We start from the raw sequence: 22066 nt of genomic DNA on the forward strand, positions 1-22066 counted from the left end.
CTCGATCAGACCTGATGTAGCAAAAATGGGAATCACATTCATGGCAGCACCATTGTATTAAAGGCCTACTTGACTTGACGTAGATCCCGAATGGTGTGGGTGCATAAATAAGCTGGACAAAGACTACCTGCACCATTTTATTGAAAACAGTAGCTTGAGGTCACAGGAAACATGAACTGTAAAAGCTACAGAGCATCTTGCTTTGGCTCTTTTTTTGCCCGACTGTCCAAAAAGACCTTTTTGTTTGTTTGAATGGATGGATGATAGACGGAGTGCTCAAGCACTTTTTTCCAAGCGCATGTTGCGCGCGTTGAAACTGAAAATGTTTCAAAGAATGAAGCCAAGGTACAAAGAATATCAGTGAAACGACTTAAATTACAAAGCTTGGTGCAGTTTGCGTAAAAACTTTATGTTTCTATTTCGGATAAAGAATATCTGTTCTTTTACATTTGCTGAAGTTTGTCAACGCGTTTTTGCACCTCGCGGTTGTTTTTTGCGGCTTGTGTATCCTCTTTTTTTTTCAGTTTTGGAGTCGATGACTCAAGCAAGACTTTACACGTCACAAAGGTTTACTGCAGAAAGTTTGTTCTAACGGCGGAAGTGGACGTCGCGGCCAAACACAATGCGTTCAACGCGAATTAACATGCCTTATTATACAAGAAACTCCGTTTGTTCTAGCTTCTTTTAATTTTTTTTTCATTTGGTTGTGAAAACTAAAGATAAAACAACGCTTAATTCATTGCTTTACGTAAACCTGCATCTCAGTATTCTTGAAGTGCTTCCATGAAGCCGTGTCTTACAGCCACGCTGTCACCGAGCCGACCGCCATGATTGGTTCCCAATTACACGTTCTTCTTGTTCTTGTCAGCATATGAGGCGGTCCAACCGGCGTATGTTCCGTTCCAAGTGCAACGTATCGCGCAGTACCAGGCTCCCAGTGTCGCTAATTGGTGCGGAAACGCGTGCGTCTACGAGATAAAAGTTTGCATCAGTCAAGACGCAGCCAGTGTGGTCATTCCAGCTGTTTTCCGACGGCGCGTCTTGTGTCACGCTTCAGGCCAGCTACGTAAAGGAGTGGTACGTTTAAAAAGCCGCTGTCGCTGTGCTGGCGAGATAGATCCTCAGCGAGGCGCAGCAGGAGAAGGTTCGTGCGCCGCCGGTCATACGCAAGGTAAGCACGGAGGCTGCTCTCCAACTTTTCGTAGCGACATTCTCCAAAGCATAAGCAACGAGTGAAACCGTAAACCCAATTGCAGAGGTCAGAAATGACCTAAAAGATATTCGGCTGCATTACGGGCAAGCAAAGGTTAGTTGTCTTAATTTTTTGTGAGCCCTTTCATGCCATCTGCTGAAGCAAGTACTTTTTTAAGGTCAGAAATGACAGCGTTGTGTTGGTGACCTGTAAAATCAGTGAGTTGTCGCGATTTTTGTTCAAGATTTTTTTATGAAATGCGAAAATCCACTTTCCTTTATCGCGCACTACTGTAGAATTTACTCGACTACTGCTACTAGAACTGACCCATTGCTACCTCTACTGCGCGCTGCAGCGGCAAGATGGCAGGAAGGTGAGAAATTTCCTAGGTATGTCAAGGTATCTTGCGAAAAATGAAAATGGACAGAATTCTTTTTTTTTTTAGTAAAGATAAGGCACTGGGACGTCCAATTACGCCATGGGCGCTTCAATGAGGCGTAAGCCGCTCAACGAGTAAAACGTGGGGACGGGAAAGACTGACCTACGGAAAAGATAGGCCATAATGGAACAGAAGGCTTAGTTCGCGTAGAATAACCACTTAACTCCTGCATACGGCCGCTACGACTTTCATTTTTCACCCTCATCTGCGATGTCTTCCCTAAACATAAGCCCGCTTGCATCCCGCCGAAAAACTGAGTCCTTAAAACTTCTTCACTCCATAGTACATTCTGCTAATTGCCCTTCAGAGGGTAAGCATATCTCTTTTTCAAAACCATCTGCAACCAGGAGCCATCACGATCTTAATATCCAACCTTTTTTTGCCCGCACTAACGTTTTCAAATACAGTTTTTTTCCGCGCACTGTGGAGTGTTGGAATTCTTTGGATGGCAACATTCGTGCACTATCAATCTCTGATTTTGCGTCGGCAATTGAGTCGTAGCATTGTATGTTGTTTTTCTAGCGTTTATATTTGTAATGCTTGTATGTACTTTTGTATGCGTGGAATTGTTCCACATTTTTGTACCCACTCCTGCTATAGCCCCTTGAATGGGGCTGCAGTATTTTCAAATAAAATAAAAAATAATAAAAATAAAAAGAGGAGTTAAAGGAATCATCCGTCTAGAGCGAGACTAATGAGAAAATAATGTGCGGCTCGCAAGCGTTTACGCCTAATAACTGAATTAATTATTCGCCCCCTGCATTCTACGCCACGATGAAGAGTACCTGTTTCCAGAGCATACTAAAACTCTTCATATTTAAAACCAGCATTACGTGAAAACTTTTCGGCGCACGTCATACATCACTCCGCACCAGATATCTAAGGCCGTGGGCTCCGTCCGATCCCGTTTTATCTGTTGAGCATAATACATGTCCAGCATTCTTGGATAAACATTTTAATAACTTGAAAATTGCAAGGTACTGTTATGGAACTATTGAAGGTAATGGCCCATTCTTCTGATGTGTAGCAAAATCTTTCTTTAAGGGTTTCTCCATTACTCGTATCGAGCAGTTAAGACTGGTATAGAAAACCAATAGGCAGCGTTTTCGACGATAACAGAAACTTTAAAATAAAAAATGCAAGCCTTCAGACGGGAGATCTGCGGATATATTGATTGCTATAGTGAATTCTTACGATACATGAAAGATAAAACTGCGTTCGTAAACTTTTCCCATTGAAAATTGCTTTTGTCCGAAATTTCTTAACCTTAACCTTAATTTAATCTTAATAGACAGATATAGGCAGCGCTCTCGCACGACCTTAATCCCGTTTGAAGCGTCCGCTGCAGTAGAAATAATCGCTCTGAAATGACATGCATTTTATTTCTTTCACTAGGTGACTGCTCAAACGGCAATAGTGATCACCAAGCCAATGGGCTTAGTGGCACTGGGGTCAGCCGCACTGCGGTTGGTACCCCTGCCTGCGTATTCACATATTCGTAGCGGAGGTTTGGTGTTATTGGGTTTAACGTCCAAGAGCAATAGAGGCTATGAGGGACGCCGTAGTGGAGGGCTCAGGATGATTTCGAGCACCTGGGGTTCTTTAACCTACACTGGCATCGCACATTTAACGGGGCTCTAGCATTTCACCTTTATCTAAATGCGACTGTCGCGGCCGGGATCAAAACCGCGCCTTTCGGGTCAGCAACCGATCACCATAACCACTGAGCCACCGCGGCGGCCTTTGAGGAGAAGGGTTAAATCCGCGGGAGATTTGGTACTGGTGCATTCTACGTCATCAGGCCAGTACTTTGTTTTATATCGAACTTCCGGCTGGTGCAATGTTGATGGCAGCGTCGGTAATGTATAAAGGAGGGATTGGTTTTACAGTGGCCTGTAGGTAATTGCTCCACCTGAATTAATGATTTGAATGACCATGTATCGACCACTGTTCCGTTAGGTTGCCATGTTGCGCATGATGACTTCAAGCCGCAGTTGATATTCCTTTGCTAATCTCGAGCCAATATAATTCTTCTGCGTCTGTAATTCAGCACGGTACACCCTGTGAACAAATGCAAAGCATTTGATCGGATCTAGAATGAAGGACTCAGTGAAACAGCGTACTCTGTGTCTGAAGGTACTACAAAAGGTTACTTCTCACATTTGCCCAGCGGCGAGCGGGTGACGGACACGGTGTATACGAAAATCCGCGATGTATCTTTTTTTTCGGAGTTATTTATTTGTAAGAGCAGCGGGCCAAAGCTAAAACGAAGCCAGTATTTAGCTATCATTAATGGACTCAAGGTAGGACAGCAATGGGAAACTGCGCATCCAGATAGTTCACATGTCCAGCAGCGATAGGGCCCAGCAAGAGGGCAATGAGGGTGAGAGCTTGACTGCGTCAGTGACGGTGGGGAGTTCCTTCTAATGAAGCGCTTACATTCATAGCGTCGTTCGAGTTCTGCATAGTTCCCGTAAGCTCTCATGCTAAGCTGGTCTGAGTGTGCCGTTTCTTTTATTTTCCGTGTCTCTTTTCGTGAGTTTCGGCAGAGAGGACGCATCAAAATTTCCCAAAGCCACAGGGTCGGCTGTTGAAGCCTGTAGCGTGGCGTTGATGACAACTCTAACATGAAAACAGTGGGAGGAAGAAAGAGTATAATTGTAACTTCTGAGAACCTTAGTAACTCTCTGGGTGTCCTAAATGTCAAATTATAATGCTTAAAAGCAAGGTATGTTCAACAATAACTGATGAGCACGTTGGTCAGACATGATTTCTTGTGAAACAGCGCAACGGCACAAGGACAGAAGACTAGAAGGGACGATACACAGCGCTGACTAACAACCTAAGCTAGGCTGCTGGGCGAGTTGGTTAAGAATCATTCGGAGAAGTACAGCGCTGGCAGACAACGGATGAGGACCAAGAAGGACACACAACTGCGCAGTTGTGTGTCCTTCTTGTGCTCGTCCGTTGTCTGCCAGTGCCGTTCTTCTCTGGCTGAAAAGCAGACATATGGCTTGGAAACTTTTGATGCACACTTCATGTACTACGTGTCCAACACAGGGCTAAAAGTGCGGCACTGTTCTTTTTTTTTTAGCACGAGCAAGAACATCTGGTGGCTGCAAGCAGATAGTCGCGTGCTCTGCTGTGAATACCTGATGTCTGCTTCCTGTGCCAAAATTATCAGCCTTTCTACGATTTATTCTAGCGTCTTTTTTCTTCTCTAGCAGCACCACCTATCAGCATACAGACCCCACCCAATGACCATGGCAATGAACACCCTTGCATTATTTCTACTTGTCACAATTGGACTTCACAGCGCTGCAGCAGTCTCCCAGAGGCTGGTTACACGTAAGTGAAATATTTTAGAACTGACAGCTGTCTCTAACGTTTTGTTTTACCACACTTTCTGGCGCACAGACAACTTCCGCAGAGCTCTTTAGTAGGAAAGAATGGTTTCAAAAAATAATTTTATATCAGCATTATGATGAAAAAGAAGGAAAGGGTTCAAATTCTGCGCAACGAATTCTTTAGCATTCGCGTTAATATGAATCTTAATCTTGAAGAGATTTTGCATATTATATCCCTCAAGCTGCAGGCCCAAATGCCACAACCAACAATCGCTATCCGACCTCCATCATTTAGATCACCATCATTTCCAAATGTCGCCCCCATCGCATTTGAAAAACCTAGACTCATGATTAATGTGTATGTCGTCTATGGTTACGAACAAACTAACAATGAAGCAGTGTTGACACTAATCCCGTCAAACACAAATCATTTCTTATTCTAGAGGAAACTAATGAAAAAGTCTAAATAAAGCACTGATTCTCAATCAGACGGCACAGTATAGAGGACTTCCTGACTGTACAGACCAACTTATGGGGTATGTTCAATGCTACCCCCCAAAAAAGTAGTCCCGCTCGTCATCAATAGCGCTGGCGAACGACAAAAGGACAGCTATTTCTAATATTTCCCAAAAATTAAAAAAAATTGTACCCGAATGGCAATTTTTAATAGCCGCGCAAGAAACTACACTTTTAACTTCCTCAAGTGAAAAAGCGAATGCATAATAAGCCAAACCACTCCCACTGCAGGATTAATTCATCCGCTATTTCTATCCAATTAACCCTGTCTTTTTCCTACAAGGCAGGACCAAACCACATCCACCTACCTGACTTCCAAATCCGCCGCGGCCTCCTAAGCTTGCCTTCTCTTCTAATCAACTTCATTACTCTTACGGGCCATCAGTACCTTGCATTGGCATTACATGCTCTGCTCATGCCTATTTCTTCATCTTGATTTCGACGAAGATACCATTAACTCCAGTTAGTACCCTGATCCACACTGTTCTCTGCCTGTCTGCTAACGCTACACCTATCATGTTCCATTCCACTGCTCGCTGTGCTGCTTTGGGTTTCTGTTCAACTCTTTTAGCTAGCCTCCACGTTTCTGCCTCAAAGGTGAGTGACGGTAAGAAACAGCTGATATATGCTTTACTCTTGAGGGGTACTGGCAAACTGCTACTCATGGTCTGAGGGCACCTGCCAAATGCGCTATACCCCAGTCCTATCCTTCCAGTTACGTGAGTGGCGTCATGGCAAGACACCCGTCTACGACCCGGCAGCAAAAAGCACCTGTGAGGGGGTGCTATCTTAACCCAGGCGTAACAATTTCCAGTTTCGTGACACAACTAACGATTTTACTCTCTTGCCCCGAGGCGAACCGACGTTTTTGGCGGCATCCGCACTTGCTGCTGAATCCCAACTCTAGCATTGAGCGCTATTCCAGCCAAAAAGTTTCCCCAGTGGCACCTACTGCGTGCCGCGGATGTAACTAAAACATTTTACGGAAAAGTTTTTATGCCTTCTCTGCAAGAAATCTCAAATACCGTAATTTTATGTGTATAGTCCGCACCCTGAGTATAATCTTCGGGGCGCATTTTTTGGCTGAAAAAAATCTTACTGACTACATTGGCCACTTCCGGCATGTTGTCCGCTTCCGGTACGTAGAATCGCGCTGGGCGTTTTATGTTTTATTGAGCGGTATCCAAAAAATGAAATGCTGCATTGTCTCCACCTAATCATAACCCCAAAAGGCTAAAATTTTCACTTTATACATGTATAGCCCGCCGGCTATAGTTTCCAACTACAGCTATAGCGCAGTATGGATTCCTTCAAAGTCGAGTCCAGGTGAAAGCGCTTTTGTCATTGATCGCATATGGCCTGTAGATTGCGTGCAAGAAATATTCGATTTTTCAGCTTCTTCACCATCAGACTAACTGCACCCAATGCAGGGCAAAGCCGTCTCCAATAACGCTCCAATAAACCCTGTCCTTTGCCAGCTGCGGCCACCTTATCCCCAAAAACTTCCATCCGTCCATCTGACTTATGCTATGCTTGCCTCTCTTGGTATCCAGTCGTTTACCCTTAATGAGCACAAGTTATCTTGCTTTCTCATTACATGTCCTGCTCAATCCGATTTCTTCTTCATTTCTACAAGTATATCATTAACTGCATTCCTTTTCTTTCCCACTCTGCTGTCTACCTATTTATTAATGTTCGACCTATCACTCTCGTTTCGTAGCTGGCCGCGTTAATTCTCCACAATTTAAGTTCAACCTTTTTCGTTAGCCTCCACGTTTCTGCGCCATAGGTGAGCACCGGTAGGATACAGCTGTTATATACTTTGCTCTTAAGGACTACCGGTAAACTGTAATTAATTATCTCAGAGGGCCAGCAAAATTCGCTCCAACCTCTTCTTTGTTCTCCTACTTATTGTCCGGGTCCGCGGTCGCTACCTTACTATGTAGATGTATTCTTACCAATCCTAATGCTTTTCGTAAGCTGCGCTTCGTTAAGCCGTTAACTGCACCTGAACAGCCGTGAAAACTGTCGCCCTATTCAACTCCGGCGCGAGGCCAGAAATTCAATCGAGATGTGTATAAGTTAGAGATATGAAGCAGAAAACAAGGTGCTGAGATGAGATTGCACAAAATTTTGGGATAGGATGACCGGGGCGAGAACGGGATAACACACAAATTGGATATACATTTGAGAGACATCAATCTTGTAGTTAATCCAATCTGGCTGATAATAATGACACATGAAGTTGCTCTACCATTAGTCTACTCTACTGTTTGGCCGAAGCCCGTCTTGTGGGAGGCTTGCGTGGCGCTTTGCTGAACACTCTGTGAAATGATGCAAAATTTTAACAACCTACATACACACAGAGTAAACCCTCAAATGTAATGAAGCTTAAATGTGTTTTAACACGCATAGAAAATGTCATGTATCGAATGAGATCAGTGTACCATGTTGTTGTCTCTTATGAGATGTCGGTTTTCTGCTTCTAGTCTTAATATTTTACTTAATAACAGCAGTGTGCCTCTTGACAGCTGACAGTGTTGAAGTGCATATCATGCCGATTTTCGGTTTTCAGCAAGATGCAGCGGCACACCCAACGTCGACTGGTCAGAAAGCGTGCATGCCTTCCTACGGAAGATACCGACCACCATAACTGCCCCATCCGGTGCTGAGAAGAACTTGATCATGGGATTCAGGATCAGCGCACCTGAGGTTACTGGCCTGGACAGCCTGTGGACCTTCAAGCCACTCTATAGCTTTTGCGTCTCTAACGAAACCCTAATCGAAGCTGTCGTGTTTGCCGAAAAGCCGTTGACCATCAGCGCCAACTGGAAGAGCTGCACCGGATCCAGGGGCAAACTGGGGACGAAGGTAGGCATGTCACTGTCCTCACAATGAACTTGATTAAGCCCACTACGAAAAAAAGGCCCTTCTTCTAATCTCGTGTGTGCCTGCAACTGCCCCCACTGTGGGGCAATCTTTCATCAAATCTACTGCGTTTTTCTCACCACTTGCGTCACTGTCGCTTGCGGCTAGGTTGCCTTTCCCTGAGCTTCAACACGATTAAGCTAAGGGGATGGCGGTTATCTACTCTGTGCTTCTGATCTTCAGCCAAAGATGACTAGGTGCTGCTGATGTCACCTAGAGCATCACTAATCTGGCTTTGTTATCTATCTTGAAAACGTAGCAGCACGAAAAAACGGGGGCAAAAAAGACACAAGTACTACAGGGCGTATGCTGCACTTCCAACTGAATTTTATTGCGGAAACCAAAGCTTAAGTACAGCGCTACTATCGTCTCGTGGCATTTAACCGCAATGGTCCAAAAACGCGAGTTAATTATCAAGAAGAGACAAGGAAGCGGTGCTAACACACTAATCACCTGCTTTTCTAATGTGATATGCTTTTCTAATGTGGAATTGAATTCAGCGCAAAAATACAGACAAGGGACAAAGAGAGACACACTGAGACGTTCACGAGCGCTAACTACCAACTGTTTATTCATGCTGAAATACAGGGGATATATAGGAAGGGAATGAAGAGCATGCGCGTAGCGAGGTACAGATAATGCACATCCGTCAAGCAAACGAGTTAATCAAAAAACGAATCTAAAAAAGCACATTCAGATGAGTATATGTGTACCGACGGGTCACTGACACAACGTTCGGACAGCTTTCTGATATAATAAGCTTCTAAAACGAGCCTTGCCTTATCATTACCGCTCTTGCCAAGAATCGTGGTCTTCTCTAATCCCGCCCTACATTTACACGAAGCAAGGTGCCGCACAAGATTCACATTCGTGTCGTTATTTTCTATGTTTTTGGCATGCTCCCGTAGCCGGTCATTAATACAGCGGCCAGTTTGGCCAACGTATGAAGCCCCACATGAGAGGGGGATGCAGTACACCACACCTATTGCACATTTGGCGTAGGCGAACCCATGTTTTTTGTTGCAGCCCCTGCCGGCACAACCAGTAATGCGAGGGCATAGCTTGGACAGCTTGTTTGGAGCTGAGAATACCAAGGGCACGTGGTGCCTGCCAGCCACTTTTTTGAGGTTGTGTGAGAGTTGGTGTACATAAGGGACCACCACCGGCTTAGAAGAAGGGGATTCATGTCTTTTCTGGGCGCCTTTATGCTTCTGCAGGAGGGTTTCGGCAACAGCTGAAATGACCGGGCCAGGGAAGCCTGCTACTGAAAGTCGCGAAACCTGATCGTTCAAACTCTCTAGCATTTTATGTGGGCAGGATTTTCGAAGCGCAGATTCCAGGCAAAGCGACGCAATAGCTCGCTTTACCACCTTGGAATGAGCGGAATCAAAGCTGAGCAACTCTTTGTTGGCTCGGGGGGAGTACATCCAGCAGGTATGGTCTCGGCAGAACGTGAGCTTAAGGTCTAAAAAACGCAAAGTCTGACTTTCAGGTAGTTCATGGGTAAAAACTAAACCTTTCCCCAGTTGATTAAAAGTAGATAAAACCAGTGAAACAATATGGTCAAGGGATGTAAAGTTCCCTGACCTTAAAATAATTAAAAAGTCATCAACATATCTAAAAACTTTAAAAACTGGCCCCCCTTGAAAACTCCGTGCAAGAAGGCGGTCAATTGAAGATAAAAATATGTCACATAAAATGGGAGCTACACATGAGCCGATACAAATGCCCTTACGCTGCAGAAAAAACTCGTTGTCATGAGAGATAAAAGTTACCTGCAGGTAGTATTCTAGTAATTTTAAAAAATTGTCTACCGAGATACCAGCTGAGTTCTGAAAAGCCACAGCCCCCGAGCCTTCAATGCTTTCTCTGACCGAAGCTAACAGCTCAGCATGTGGAACAGAATAGAACAAGTCTTGGATGTCAATGGAAAAGGCTAAATCCATCCGATCGTTATTCTGCACAAAATCGGCAACTTCTTGTGACTTCTTTATCAGAAAGGGGTCATCAACAGGAATGTGCTTAAGCTTGCTGAGCAAAAAACGACTCACGTTGTGTTGCCATGAACCCTTCTCGCTAACAATGGCCCTGAATGGCATATCCGGTTTGTGCGTTTTTGCCGCGAAAAAAATATCCAAGGAATTCTTTGAGCTGGCATTGATGGCAGTTGCCAGAGAAGACAACTGTAGGCTGCTACAAAAAGCAATGAATTTAGTTTTCACCCTGGTTTGGCTTCGTTTGACAGGCATAAAATTTTTGTGAACCGCTTGGAGCGCTTTTTCTTTAAAAAGGCCGTTCGGCATGACAACAAACATGCCTTCTTTGTCAGATTGCAATAAGCTTAAACCATGGTCCTTAAAATATTTAACAACGGAAAAAACATCAATGGAACCAGTCTTACAGTACATGGGATGTTTAGCACACCTTTTTAAGCAGTCCACGCCATCCAGTAGGCAACGTTCCTGGTCTTCGTTTATCGCCTTTGAGGCTATAGTCCTGTTGATGGCGACAAGAAGGGCAACAAGAAGTTGCCGATTTTGTGCAGAATAACGATCGGATGGATTTAGCCTTTTCCATTGACATCCAAGACTTGTTCTATTCTGTTCCACATGCTGAGCTGTTAGCTTCGGTCAGAGAAAGCATTGAAGGCTCGGGGGCTGTGGCTTTTCAGAACTCAGCTGGTATCTCGGTAGACAATTTTTTAAAATTACTAGAATACTACCTGCAGGTAACTTTTATCTCTCATGACAACGAGTTTTTTCTGCAGCGTAAGGGCATTTGTATCGGCTCATGTGTAGCTCCCATTTTATGTGACATATTTTTATCTTCAATTGACCGCCTTCTTGCACGGAGTTTTCAAGGGGGGCCAGTTTTTAAAGTTTTTAGATATGTTGATGACTTTTTAATTATTTTAAGGTCAGGGAACTTTACATCCCTTGACCATATTGTTTCACTGGTTTTATCTACTTTTAATCAACTGGGGAAAGGTTTAGTTTTTACCCATGAACTACCTGAAAGTCAGACTTTGCGTTTTTTAGACCTTAAGCTCACGTTCTGCCGAGACCATACCTGCTGGATGTACTCCCCCCGAGCCAACAAAGAGTTGCTCAGCTTTGATTCCGCTCATTCCAAGGTGGTAAAGCGAGCTATTGCGTCGCTTTGCCTGGAATCTGCGCTTCGAAAATCCTGCCCACATAAAATGCTAGAGAGTTTGAACGATCAGGTTTCGCGACTTTCAGTAGCAGGCTTCCCTGGCCCGGTCATTTCAGCTGTTGCCGAAACCCTCCTGCAGAAGCATAAAGGCGCCCAGAAAAGACATGAATCCCCTTCTTCTAAGCCGGTGGTGGTCCCTTATGTACACCAACTCTCACACAACCTCAAAAAAGTGGCTGGCAGGCACCACGTGCCCTTGGTATTCTCAGCTCCAAACAAGCTGTCCAAGCTATGCCCTCGCATTACTGGTTGTGCCGGCAGGGGCTGCAACAAAAAACATGGGTTCGCCTACGCCAAATGTGCAATAGGTGTGGTGTACTGCATCCCCCTCTCATGTGGGGCTTCATACGTTGGCCAAACTGGCCGCTGTATTAATGACCGGCTACGGGAGCATGCCAAAAACATAGAAAATAACGACACGAATGTGAATCTTGTGCGGCACCTTGCTTCGTGTAAATGTAGGGCGGGATTAGAGAAGACCACGATTCTTGGCAAGAGCGGTAATGATAAGGCAAGGCTCGTTTTAGAAGCTTATTATATCAGAAAGCTGTCCGAACGTTGTGTCAGTGACCCGTCGGTACACATATACTCATCTGAATGTGCTTTTTTAGATTCGTTTTTTGATTAACTCGTTTGCTTGACGGATGTGCATTATCTGTACCTCGCTACGCGCATGCTCTTCATTCCCTTCCTATATATCCCCTGTATTTCAGCATGAATAAACAGTTGGTAGTTAGCGCTCGTGAACGTCTCAGTGTGTCTCTCTTTGTCCCTTGTCTGTATTTTTGCGCTGAATTCAATTCAACATGCTTCACCAACTAGCCCGGCAGCTTGCTCTCCTGAACTGCTTTTCTAATGTGATTAGTAGGGTCGTTGTGTGCATGCATGTGTCTCGGTGTGTATGCATGTCAGCGCGCATGTATGTGGGCGTACGCGTGTGAGTGCGTGTGAGTGAGTGCGTGTGTTTTGGTGGGAGGGGGTGGAAGGCGGCGGATGCATTCAGTTAGTAGTGCTGCAAAAAATCGAAACAATAGAAAAATACAAAAGCACCGCCCACTAAACCTTATTACAGCAGATTAATGCTTCTTCAATTAGGGCTATAGCCCCAAAATATTTCCGTAACTAAGGACAGTAAGAAAAATGACGAAGGCTGACTAAAACACCCTCTCAGTCTCAGCTTTCCTCTTGCCATACCAGCTTTAAAGTGGTCCTGGCGTTAGTCTCCCCTCGGAAAGTATGATAGCAGAAAACCCATTCAAAACTTCCTAATGGTAAGCGCGCTTTTTCAATGGCACCCTGCTACTGTTCTGCGCTGTCGTAATAAGCAAGTCGCAGTAGCCAATGCGGCCGCCATTCCATGAACCGATTTTCACTTCAAACCCTTCCACAATCTTGCACCAGGCTGACATTGTTTCCCTTTGTGATCTTTAGCAGCGTTAATAAAGCACGAAGAGAAAAATTACATGAGTGCTTGTGAAACACATACGTTACGTTGCTAAGACGATCTAGCTACACCGACGGCGGACGAAGCATGGAACGGCTGGTCGCACCGGAACCGCTGCGTCTGGCAGGGAGTGTCTCGGCATCATGGAAGCGTTTCAAGCAGAAATTTGAGATTTTCCTGCAAGCGTCGGCAGTCAAGGACCAACCGAGAAGTGAGGCTTCGAAAGCTGCGCTCCTGCTGAGCATCGCCGGTGACGAGGCACTCGATGTGTTCAACAATTTTAAGTTCGAGTCGGGCGAGAACAAGGATGACTACAGCACCTTGATAGGAAAGTTCGACGCCTACTGCACAGAGGTGAGCAACGAGGTGCATGAGCGGTACCTTTTTCGCACGAGGAACCAAGCGGAAGGAGAGCCATTCGAAAAATTTTTACGTGACCTGAAGAAGCAAGCTTCACAATGTAACTTTGGGACGTTACACGACTCAATGGTAAGAGACCAGATCGTCTTTGGTACCAACAGTCCTAGATTACGGGAGAAGATGCTTCAAGAGAAAGGATTGACGTTAGCAAAAGCGGAGGAGATGTGCAAAATTGCAGAATCAGTAGCACAGCAAAAAGAGGTGTGGCGTAAAGAAGAGAGTTGTGTGGATTTTGTTTCAAGGCGGCGCACAGACTTGCAGCATGCACAGAGTAAAGAGCCCAAGTGCGACGGGGAGCAATGGCAGTGTAGAAAGTGTAATCGCAAGCACAAACCGAAGCAATGCCCAGCATTTGGTAAAAGGTGCTACGTGTGTGGTAGGTTTCACCACTTTGCTGTCTGCTGTAGGAAGTCAAAAGAAGTGAGCGAAGTCGACACACTTCCGGAGAACGATTTTGACGTACTAGACATTGGTGAAAACAGCGCGAAAGAAGAAGCCCGAAGGCGAAACGAGGAAGTGACAGGAAAGAGCGCTGAGCGCGAAAGAAGAAGCCCGAAGGCGAAACGAGGAAGTGACAGGAAAGAGCGCTGTCCTGTCGCTCTTTCCTGTCACTTCCTCGTTTCGCCTTCGGGCTTCTTCTTTCGCGCTGTTTTCACCAATGTCAGAATGGACCAACTAGCCCAGCAAAAAGTTCTGCTAGATGACGTACTAGACGTAGGAATTAAAAGTGGCACGAATGAGTGGACTGTAAATGCTGAAGTCGGCGGTCAGGAAATTGCCTTCAAAATAGACACAGGGGCGCAAGCGAGCCTCTTACCGTTTTCAGTCTATCGAAAGCTGCCATCAGCTGGAGCACTAACTCCGACGAGCACAGTACTACGGGCATATAACGGCGGCGTTATTACGTGCTTTGGGACAGTGTCGGCAACTGTACGCGTTGGAAATTCCCACACGGTAGTGAAGCTTTTCATTGTGAAAAACGGTCGTCAGCCTATACTCGGACTGGACGCCAGTGAAGCTTTGGGACTGGTTCAGCGTGCCGTGAATGTTATAAATACGCCTCCTAAACATGGTTCTCTCAAGAATTATAGGCATATTTTCGAAGGACTTGGTTGCTTGAAGCAGCCATATCACATGGTCCTGGAACCTGGAGCAGTACCGGTCGTGCAGCCAGCCCGCCGGGTGCCTTTGGCGTTGGAGGAGCCTCTCAAAAAGGAACTCGAAAGAATGGAACGAGCCAACATCATTGTGAAAGTGAATGAGCCTACTGACTGGGTAAGTCCACTGGTTGTCGTCAAGAAAAAAGATGGCGGTTTGCGAGTTTGTTTGGATCCCAGGCAGATCAATCGGCACATTAAGAGGCAGCATTTTCCCCTCCCGAGACGAGAAGACATGGAAGCTAAGTTGGCGGGCGCGAAGTACTTCAGTTGCTTGGATGCTAACTCGGGGTACCACCAGATACCGCTAGACGAAGAAACATCAAAGATATGTACTTTCTCGTCACCTTTTGGGAGGTACCGATTTTTGCGGTTGCCGTTTGGAATATCATCTGCACCGGAAGTGTTTCACCAAACAATGACGCAAGTTCTAGACAGGCTGCCAGGCGTGCTAGTATATATTGATGACATTCTGGTGTGGGGCTCAACGAGACAAGAGCACGATGACAGACTAGTAGCTGTCCTGAAAGCGGTCGAAGAAGCGGGGTTGACTTTCAATGCGCAGAAGTGCAAGTTCAATGTGACCGAAGTAAAGTTCCTCGGTGACATAATAACCGGAAATGGCATATCTCCTGGCGCACAGCTCGTTAAAACAATGATTGACATGCCAGAACCAACAAGCAAAGCAGAGGTTCAACGTATGCTGGGTGTCCTCAACTATTTTGGAAAATTCGTGCCGCGGCTGTCGGAAAGAACGGCGTTATTAAGGGATCTTATCAAATGTCGCTCCGATTTTCAATGGACTGAAAACCACGCTAGAGAGTGGAAAAGCGTAACGCAAGTTTTGACTACCGCTCCCGTGCTCGCAATCTTTGATGCTCGAAGGGACACAAAGATTACATGCGACGCTTCGCGGAACGGGGTAGGGGCGGCCCTTCTGCAACGTCATTCTGATGAATGGCGACCCGTGGCATACGCGTCCCGTGTGTTAACACAAGCAGAGCAGAGGTATGCTCAAATCGAAAAGGAGGCCCTTGGCATTTGCTTTGGTTGCGAAAAGTTCCATCAGTTTGTCTACGGGCGACAACTGCTAATAGAAACTGACCATAAGCCACTCTTATCAATTGCGGAAAAGGCAATCGATGACATGCCACCTCGACTGCAAAGATTTTTTTTGCGCTTGTTTATGTATGACTTCTGTTTGCAGTACATTCCCGGCAAGAACTTGGTTCTAGCAGATATGTTATCACGATCCACAGCTGATGGCAACAGCAGCAGCCACCAAGACACAGGCATGGATGAAGTGGAAATTCACGCAGTCGAATCCCTGGGTTATATGGTGACGCCAACGACGCAGCGCGAACTGCAGAGAGAAACGGCGTGCGACGACTGTCTGCAAGCCGTGGTGCAAAGTCTGTCAAGGGGCCAACCAGTGGAGGGTGAACTCAAGCCTTTTACACAAGACCTTTCTGTGGTTAATGGAATAGTTTTTAAAGGCTCCAAAGTGGTCGTACCAAAGAGCATGCGAAAGAAAATTCTGTCTAGAATTCACGCGGGACACCTTGTCATGCAAAAATGTAAAGAGAGGGCACGTCGTCTTGTTTTCTGGCCGGGCCTTAACAGTGAGATTGTTTCTCTGGCAGCTAGCTGTCCAACCTGCAGGAAATTCGCTTACGTGCACGGAAAAGAACCGCTCCTCATGCGGCCAACTCCCCGATGTGCATGGTACCGGGTGGGAGTGGACATCTTTTTCTTTGCTGCAGACTCGTACCTGGTTGCTTACGATGCATTTTCTAACTTCCCAGAGGTGCAGCAACTTCAGGACACTAGTGCAAGGGCTACAATTGCTGCACTCAGCGCTATCTTCGCAAGATATGGCGTGCCACTAGAAGTGTGCACGGACAATGGTCCTCAATTTTCGAGCCACGAGTTTGCCGTGTTTGCACAGAACTATGACTTTACACATGTGACTTCGAGTCCCCATTACCCTCAGTCAAATGGTTTGGCTGAAAAAGGTGTGCAGGTGGTCAAACGCATCTTGAAGAAAACCCAGGATTCCGGGGATGATTTCTGGCAAGGCCTGCTGGCCTATCGATCAACACCACTCGAAGACGGCCGATCCCCGGGGGAACTTTTGCAAGGGAGACGCCTGCGAGCCAACCTTCCCGACTTTGAAGAAGTGCCGCGCAGCAAGGTAGAGAAGCATCGCCAGAAAACGCAGGGCAAACCGTTGCCGAAGCTTTCTCGAGGCGACGTGGTAAGGCTGCGAGGAACTACAACGTGGGCCCGGAAGGCGAGGGTAGTAAGCGCTCCGGCTCCAAGGTCGTACCAGCTTCTAACGGAAGATGGAAGAATTCTGCGACGTAACCGGCGACATCTCGCAGAGACGCGAGAGCGGTATGCCGAGACGAGCAGTGACGACGGTGGCGACACAAGTGGGCCAATCGACAACCCCCGGGTACCTGCCTCGCCTTCGTCGCCTGGTACCTGCCTCGCATCGCAGGCCTCGGGAGGGCCACAAAGCACTGCTGGGGAACCACCGTGCGCGGCCAATACAGCGGGAAGCTCGCCTCCGGGTGCCGTGCAGCCACCAGCATTAAGGAGATCGTACCGGAACAGGAGGGCCCCGCAACGCCTTTGCTATGACGAGGAATTTAATCAGTGCGCTTAACTAATCCCTGTTGCTGCAACTGTTTTTGTTTGTTCCCGCGAAAAGATGTATCAGGCACGTATATGACGGTGCGTCTCTGTCGCTGACATGCGCGGTGCGAGCTGCCTGTTATCACTAGCGGGCTATATTATCGGCACGCTTCAATAAACACACGTTCTTCTTGTTCTGGACATCATGCTGTTGCCACGTTCTTTCCAACTCGGATACATACATACTCGGTGACATAATACATTTCCGGTTATTATGTCACCGAGGAACTTTACTTCGGTCACATTGAACTTGCACTTCTGCGCATTGAAAGTCAACCCCACTTCTGACACGATGTATCCGAGTTGGAAAGAACGTGGCAACAGCATGATGTCCAGAACAAGAAGAACGTGTGTTTATTGAAGCGTGCCGATTATATAGCCCGCTAGTGATAACAGGCAGCTCGCACCGCGCATGTCAGCTACAGAGACGCACCGTCATATACGTGCCTGATACACTCTAAGGGAAATTCTCTTTCCTGTTTTGTCCTTACTATAGGTGTCCAGTAGCAAGCTGCGCCTCTACTTCAAGGCAGAACCCACTCCCGAAGAACCAGAGAGGATCACGCTGCTAAACATCGAGCCCGACAGTCTGGACGACGCCGAGCTCTTCCTGGAAGGGGCCAGTAGGGGATGGCGCATCTTCGTCGACGTCGTGAGCGTCGTGTTGATGCCGCATCTCGAGCTGTTTTGGAGCAGGCTCCTTCGCGTAGATGCGGTGGCCCTCCTGCGTGAATAAACCAAGAGCTGAAGCTTTCAGCGCGCAAAAATTTAGTAACTTTAAGCAAAACAAGGCCGTTATATATCTAATCAAGATTTATACTGATTTTGAAAATTTTGTCGTGGTCTATTTTTCCGACTTGAAAATATTGTAGAAAAGAGAATGGGCATTCGCCCAAGCGGCATTGCTGTTTTGCATGTTTATATATGTCCAACTGGTTTTTCGCGAGTCACGTTTACCTCTGCTACCATGTATTTGGTTTCTCTTAATAAATTACATTTTTGAAAAGTTCAGAATTTCGCACCTCAGAGTTTTGTCATAAGCTCTTTACAGAAGTATATTGTGCGAGGACGCAGGAGATTTCACAAACTAAGATATGCAACACATGAAATCACATGCACAAAGATGTCAATAGCAGGTGATTTCTTATGTGGTACAAAAAGATATTGGGCTAAGAGCCACGCTGTAGTGAAAGCCACCGGATGAACTGCATGCAGCTAGTGATCGTTTATTGGCCCTGCAGTCTCCGAAAACCTCTCTGTTCTTCATTTCGCCTCCATCTGAATGCGGCCATTGTGGCTGGCACCAAATCCCAAAAACTGAGGTAAGAATGGCTAAAAACAGCACGAAATAAACCTGACACCAACGAGAGATTAATGCACCACATGCGCTTTTGTAGTGCCTTCTTTCTGTTTGGTCTCAGCTCCTGTTGAGCTGCTTTTCATTGCTATGAATTTGCACCAAATGGTAAGAACTTCTGCCTTGTGCTAGGAGACGAGCGGCACGCCCACCGCTTGTACACCAGCCCGGAATGTTTCGATGTCTTCGAGGCAGAAACAACCTTAATTTTCTAGGAAAATAAGAAATTTGCGTGACGAGCCGGCCTTTGCATTCCTGGCCTTCATTGGGGAAAGGAGAACGGGGAGAAGGGAACTCAAGATGTATCCATAAAATGAGTCCGGTCTGAAAGCCATAAAAATACGGCAACTATGCTCAGGCACTGGAGACGTTATTTCACCCGCTATTTTCGGAGGGTGGAATTAAGCAGGTGTGTTGATTTTAGAACTAATGGGTTGTGGTTGTTGCCCGGCAGAGGTGAGATGTTGCCATACAACGTACACGTGTTCGACGAAAAAAAAGTGTCGCTTTCGTGAAGTCCAGTGTTGCATAACGACTACAACATTTCTTCGTTTTAATGTAGTTCCTTTCGCCCCTCCGAATATATTATTTTTAAGGCTTCTCCAAACAAACAACACAATTCAGTATCCCTGCGACCTAATAAAGAACTCCATTCAATGCATTTGGCTTTCTTATCTGTCAAATCATTGTTGAAAACTGAGCTGCCCCTGCTGAAAAAAGTTATATGATGCAATAACCTCATAGATCATTCATCATAGAATATAATACAATCTGTATGACATATCATACAATCTGTATGATATATCATACAATTCGTATGATATATCATACAATTCGTATGATATGTCATAAGATTGTATGATATGTCATATAGATTGTATGATATTCTATGATGAATGATCTATGAGGTTATTGCATCATAGAACTTTTTCAGCAGGGGCGTTCAATGCAGTCTGCTACTGGTGCATCAGTGCTGCTTAATACTGTTAATGCAGTGAAATAATGATCTGCTACTCCCTCTGACAACGCTCCGTAACCAGTTTTGTTTACAGATCGTACTGCACATGGGATCGATAATTGCTTGCACCAGCTTGTTACCGAGCAACTCTTCGCTACTAATACCCGTTATCTTTTTTCCATACCGAAACTTGCGAACATTATACTATAGGCAGCATTTGCTTGTTTACTACTATTTCATACATTAATGTTGAAGTCACCAAAAAGTACAATCTAGCTGGTATTATTCTACGTACTTACATATGCTCATAACTTATTTTGAAAGACGACAATACTTGTGCTTCATGGTCAATAAACAGCACAGAACAAGAACTCTTCGATATTCAGACTAAGTAGGCAAAGGCAAGCGGATACGCCTGGTGTTGGGACGCAAGGTAGCAGATCCCACCGCTGCCACCAGTTGTTGCGACGCAAGGTAGCAGATCCCACCGCTGCCACCAGTTGTTGCGGCTCGAGGTAGCGTGGCCAGTTGTTGCGTCACCAAGGGGGCTCGTCCGGGATGAAGGAACTGTCTGAACTTCTGATGGTTAGAGATTACAAAAACAAGCAGATTTAATGGCAGGAAACTAAGACACTTATTTACATAAATTTACAAAAAGAAGAGCAAGGAATCAAAAGTTAAGAGTTCATAGCGTCGAGCGTCTGGATGAGCCTGTTAACCAAGGCTCAGAGCCACTGGATGGACCTATTACCGAAGGTCCAGAGCCACACTGGATGAACCTATTACCGAAGGTCCAGAGCCACACTGGATGGACCTATTACCGAAGGTCCAGAGCGTTCGTGCCCACTTTGGTCGCAGGTTATATAGCCCAAGACTCCGCCCCTGCACCAGGCGACATTCCATCGCGACACAAAAGATCGGCACCAGCACCGCCATCGAAGACCTGTTGAGCCCCCTCACTAGGCGGTAACTCATCGTGGCACAAAAGATCGCCACCTCACGTCATTGCCAACTAAGACACCTGCTTAGAGCCCGCACGTGGGAACTGGCGAGTCCGCATTCCGCAGTCCGCATTCCGCATTCCTATAGCATTGTGTCGTGTTGACGTCACAGCCGCAGCTGCGCAGGCTTCCTCTGATTCGTTCCGGGTTTTTTTTTTCAAGACGAGGGACACCCTTTCTTCTGTCGTCGGTTGCTTCTCGAAGGGAGGTCGTTTTCGCCGAGCCGAGTGTGGGAAGAGCCTCGTCGGCCACTTCCCAGAAAGCCACCCTTTTTCGTGAGGTCATCGTGGGGTCAAGTTGAAGTCAAACGACCCGTCAAAATTGCCGCTACGTTGAATCTCCCTCCGTTTCATCTCAGGTCTCAAGATGGGTCGTAACAGCTACCTCCCCCGCCAGACGAGTCTCGGCGAGTAGCAGTCATCGCTGCTGCACGAAGAGACGACTTGCAGAAGCGTGCCAGAAGTATGCCAGAAGCCCTCTGCCGCTCGCAACGTGGTCTTCTATTACGCCGGCCAAATTCTTTGAGGCGTCTCTGAAACTTCAACCACATGCGCAAGCAAGCACTCAACTTCCCTCCGAGCAAACCAGTTCCAAAAGAGGGTGCTATAATCCGGTTAGTATAGCCGTTGTGAATAGCCCACGCTGAAAACTCCCAGGACCCACGCAAGCTGAGAAAAACCGAACCTGCTACTGTACACCCTCATTTTCAAAAACGCACGAAAAAAACTATTAGTATCAATTTTGGTTCATGGAGAGCATTCCGGACTGCTTAAAAAGAACAGCTAAGAAGTCCGCGTCCCTTACTGCATTTACTTAAACAAAAGTAAACAGCTCCAAAAGCTGCATAACTGAGTGAAAATCCTGTAGTCCACTAACACCACTCAGCTTTACCACTAAAAATGGGAACTCGTTTGCCTTCACCCCTGTCGAATTTTTTTTCAGTAAGTCAATGCACAAAAAAAAAAGAGGCAAACACTTATTCCCCGAATTGGACATTCTTTAGCCGCGCCCTGCGAGGTCGTGGTCGGATGGCCGGTCCACAAGCAGGTGCTTCAAGAAAACTGCGTGCTTGATTGGTTCCGCCTCCGCTCGACCTACTGAAGAAAGGGTGCCTCCACCATTTCTTTGTCCCTGCCTGCAGCGACCCCCTCCGACTCACGCGCTCTCTGTGGCGCCCTTTTGTATGGCTGTCGCGCCCTATTCTTCGTAGTGCAAAGCCTGCGTCTCGTGTCCAACGACTATGCCGTCTGTCCCTCTTTCGGCCCGCCAGGGCAGTCACCTGGGCTTTGATCGGGCCCATCCGCCTTCGGGAAAATTTCACTGATTTTCCTTTTCGGTCATTAGCTTTCGTGGTGCCGTCCCTTGTTGATCTGCCGGCCCTTGCATCAGCATTA

The 22066-nt window shown here is 46.3% G+C and overlaps 1 protein-coding gene across 2 annotated transcripts; it reads left to right on the plus strand.

The window, feature by feature from the left end:
• Nucleotides 1–1015: 1015 nt before the first annotated feature.
• On the plus strand, nt 1016–18377 carry LOC149331190 (uncharacterized). 2 transcript variants are annotated; one of them, XM_089556372.1, is made up of 4 exons: nt 1016–1171; nt 4859–4979; nt 8070–8365; nt 17853–18377. In XM_089556372.1, the coding sequence occupies exons 2-4, from the start codon at nt 4889–4891 to the stop codon at nt 18090–18092; spliced, it is 627 nt and encodes a 208-aa protein (XP_089412498.1). In that variant the 5' UTR covers nt 1016–1171; nt 4859–4888; the 3' UTR covers nt 18093–18377. The 2 variants fall into 2 exon arrangements, with proteins under 2 accessions (XP_089412498.1, XP_089412497.1); XM_089556371.1 differs by having other exon boundaries at nt 1017–1171; nt 4856–4979.
• Nucleotides 18378–22066: the final 3689 nt, after the last annotated feature.

The sequence above is a fragment of the Amblyomma mixtum genome, chromosome 8 (assembly GCF_055824585.1).
Source record: "Amblyomma mixtum isolate Tamu chromosome 8, ASM5582458v1, whole genome shotgun sequence".
Taxonomy (NCBI): domain Eukaryota; kingdom Metazoa; phylum Arthropoda; class Arachnida; order Ixodida; family Ixodidae; genus Amblyomma; species Amblyomma mixtum.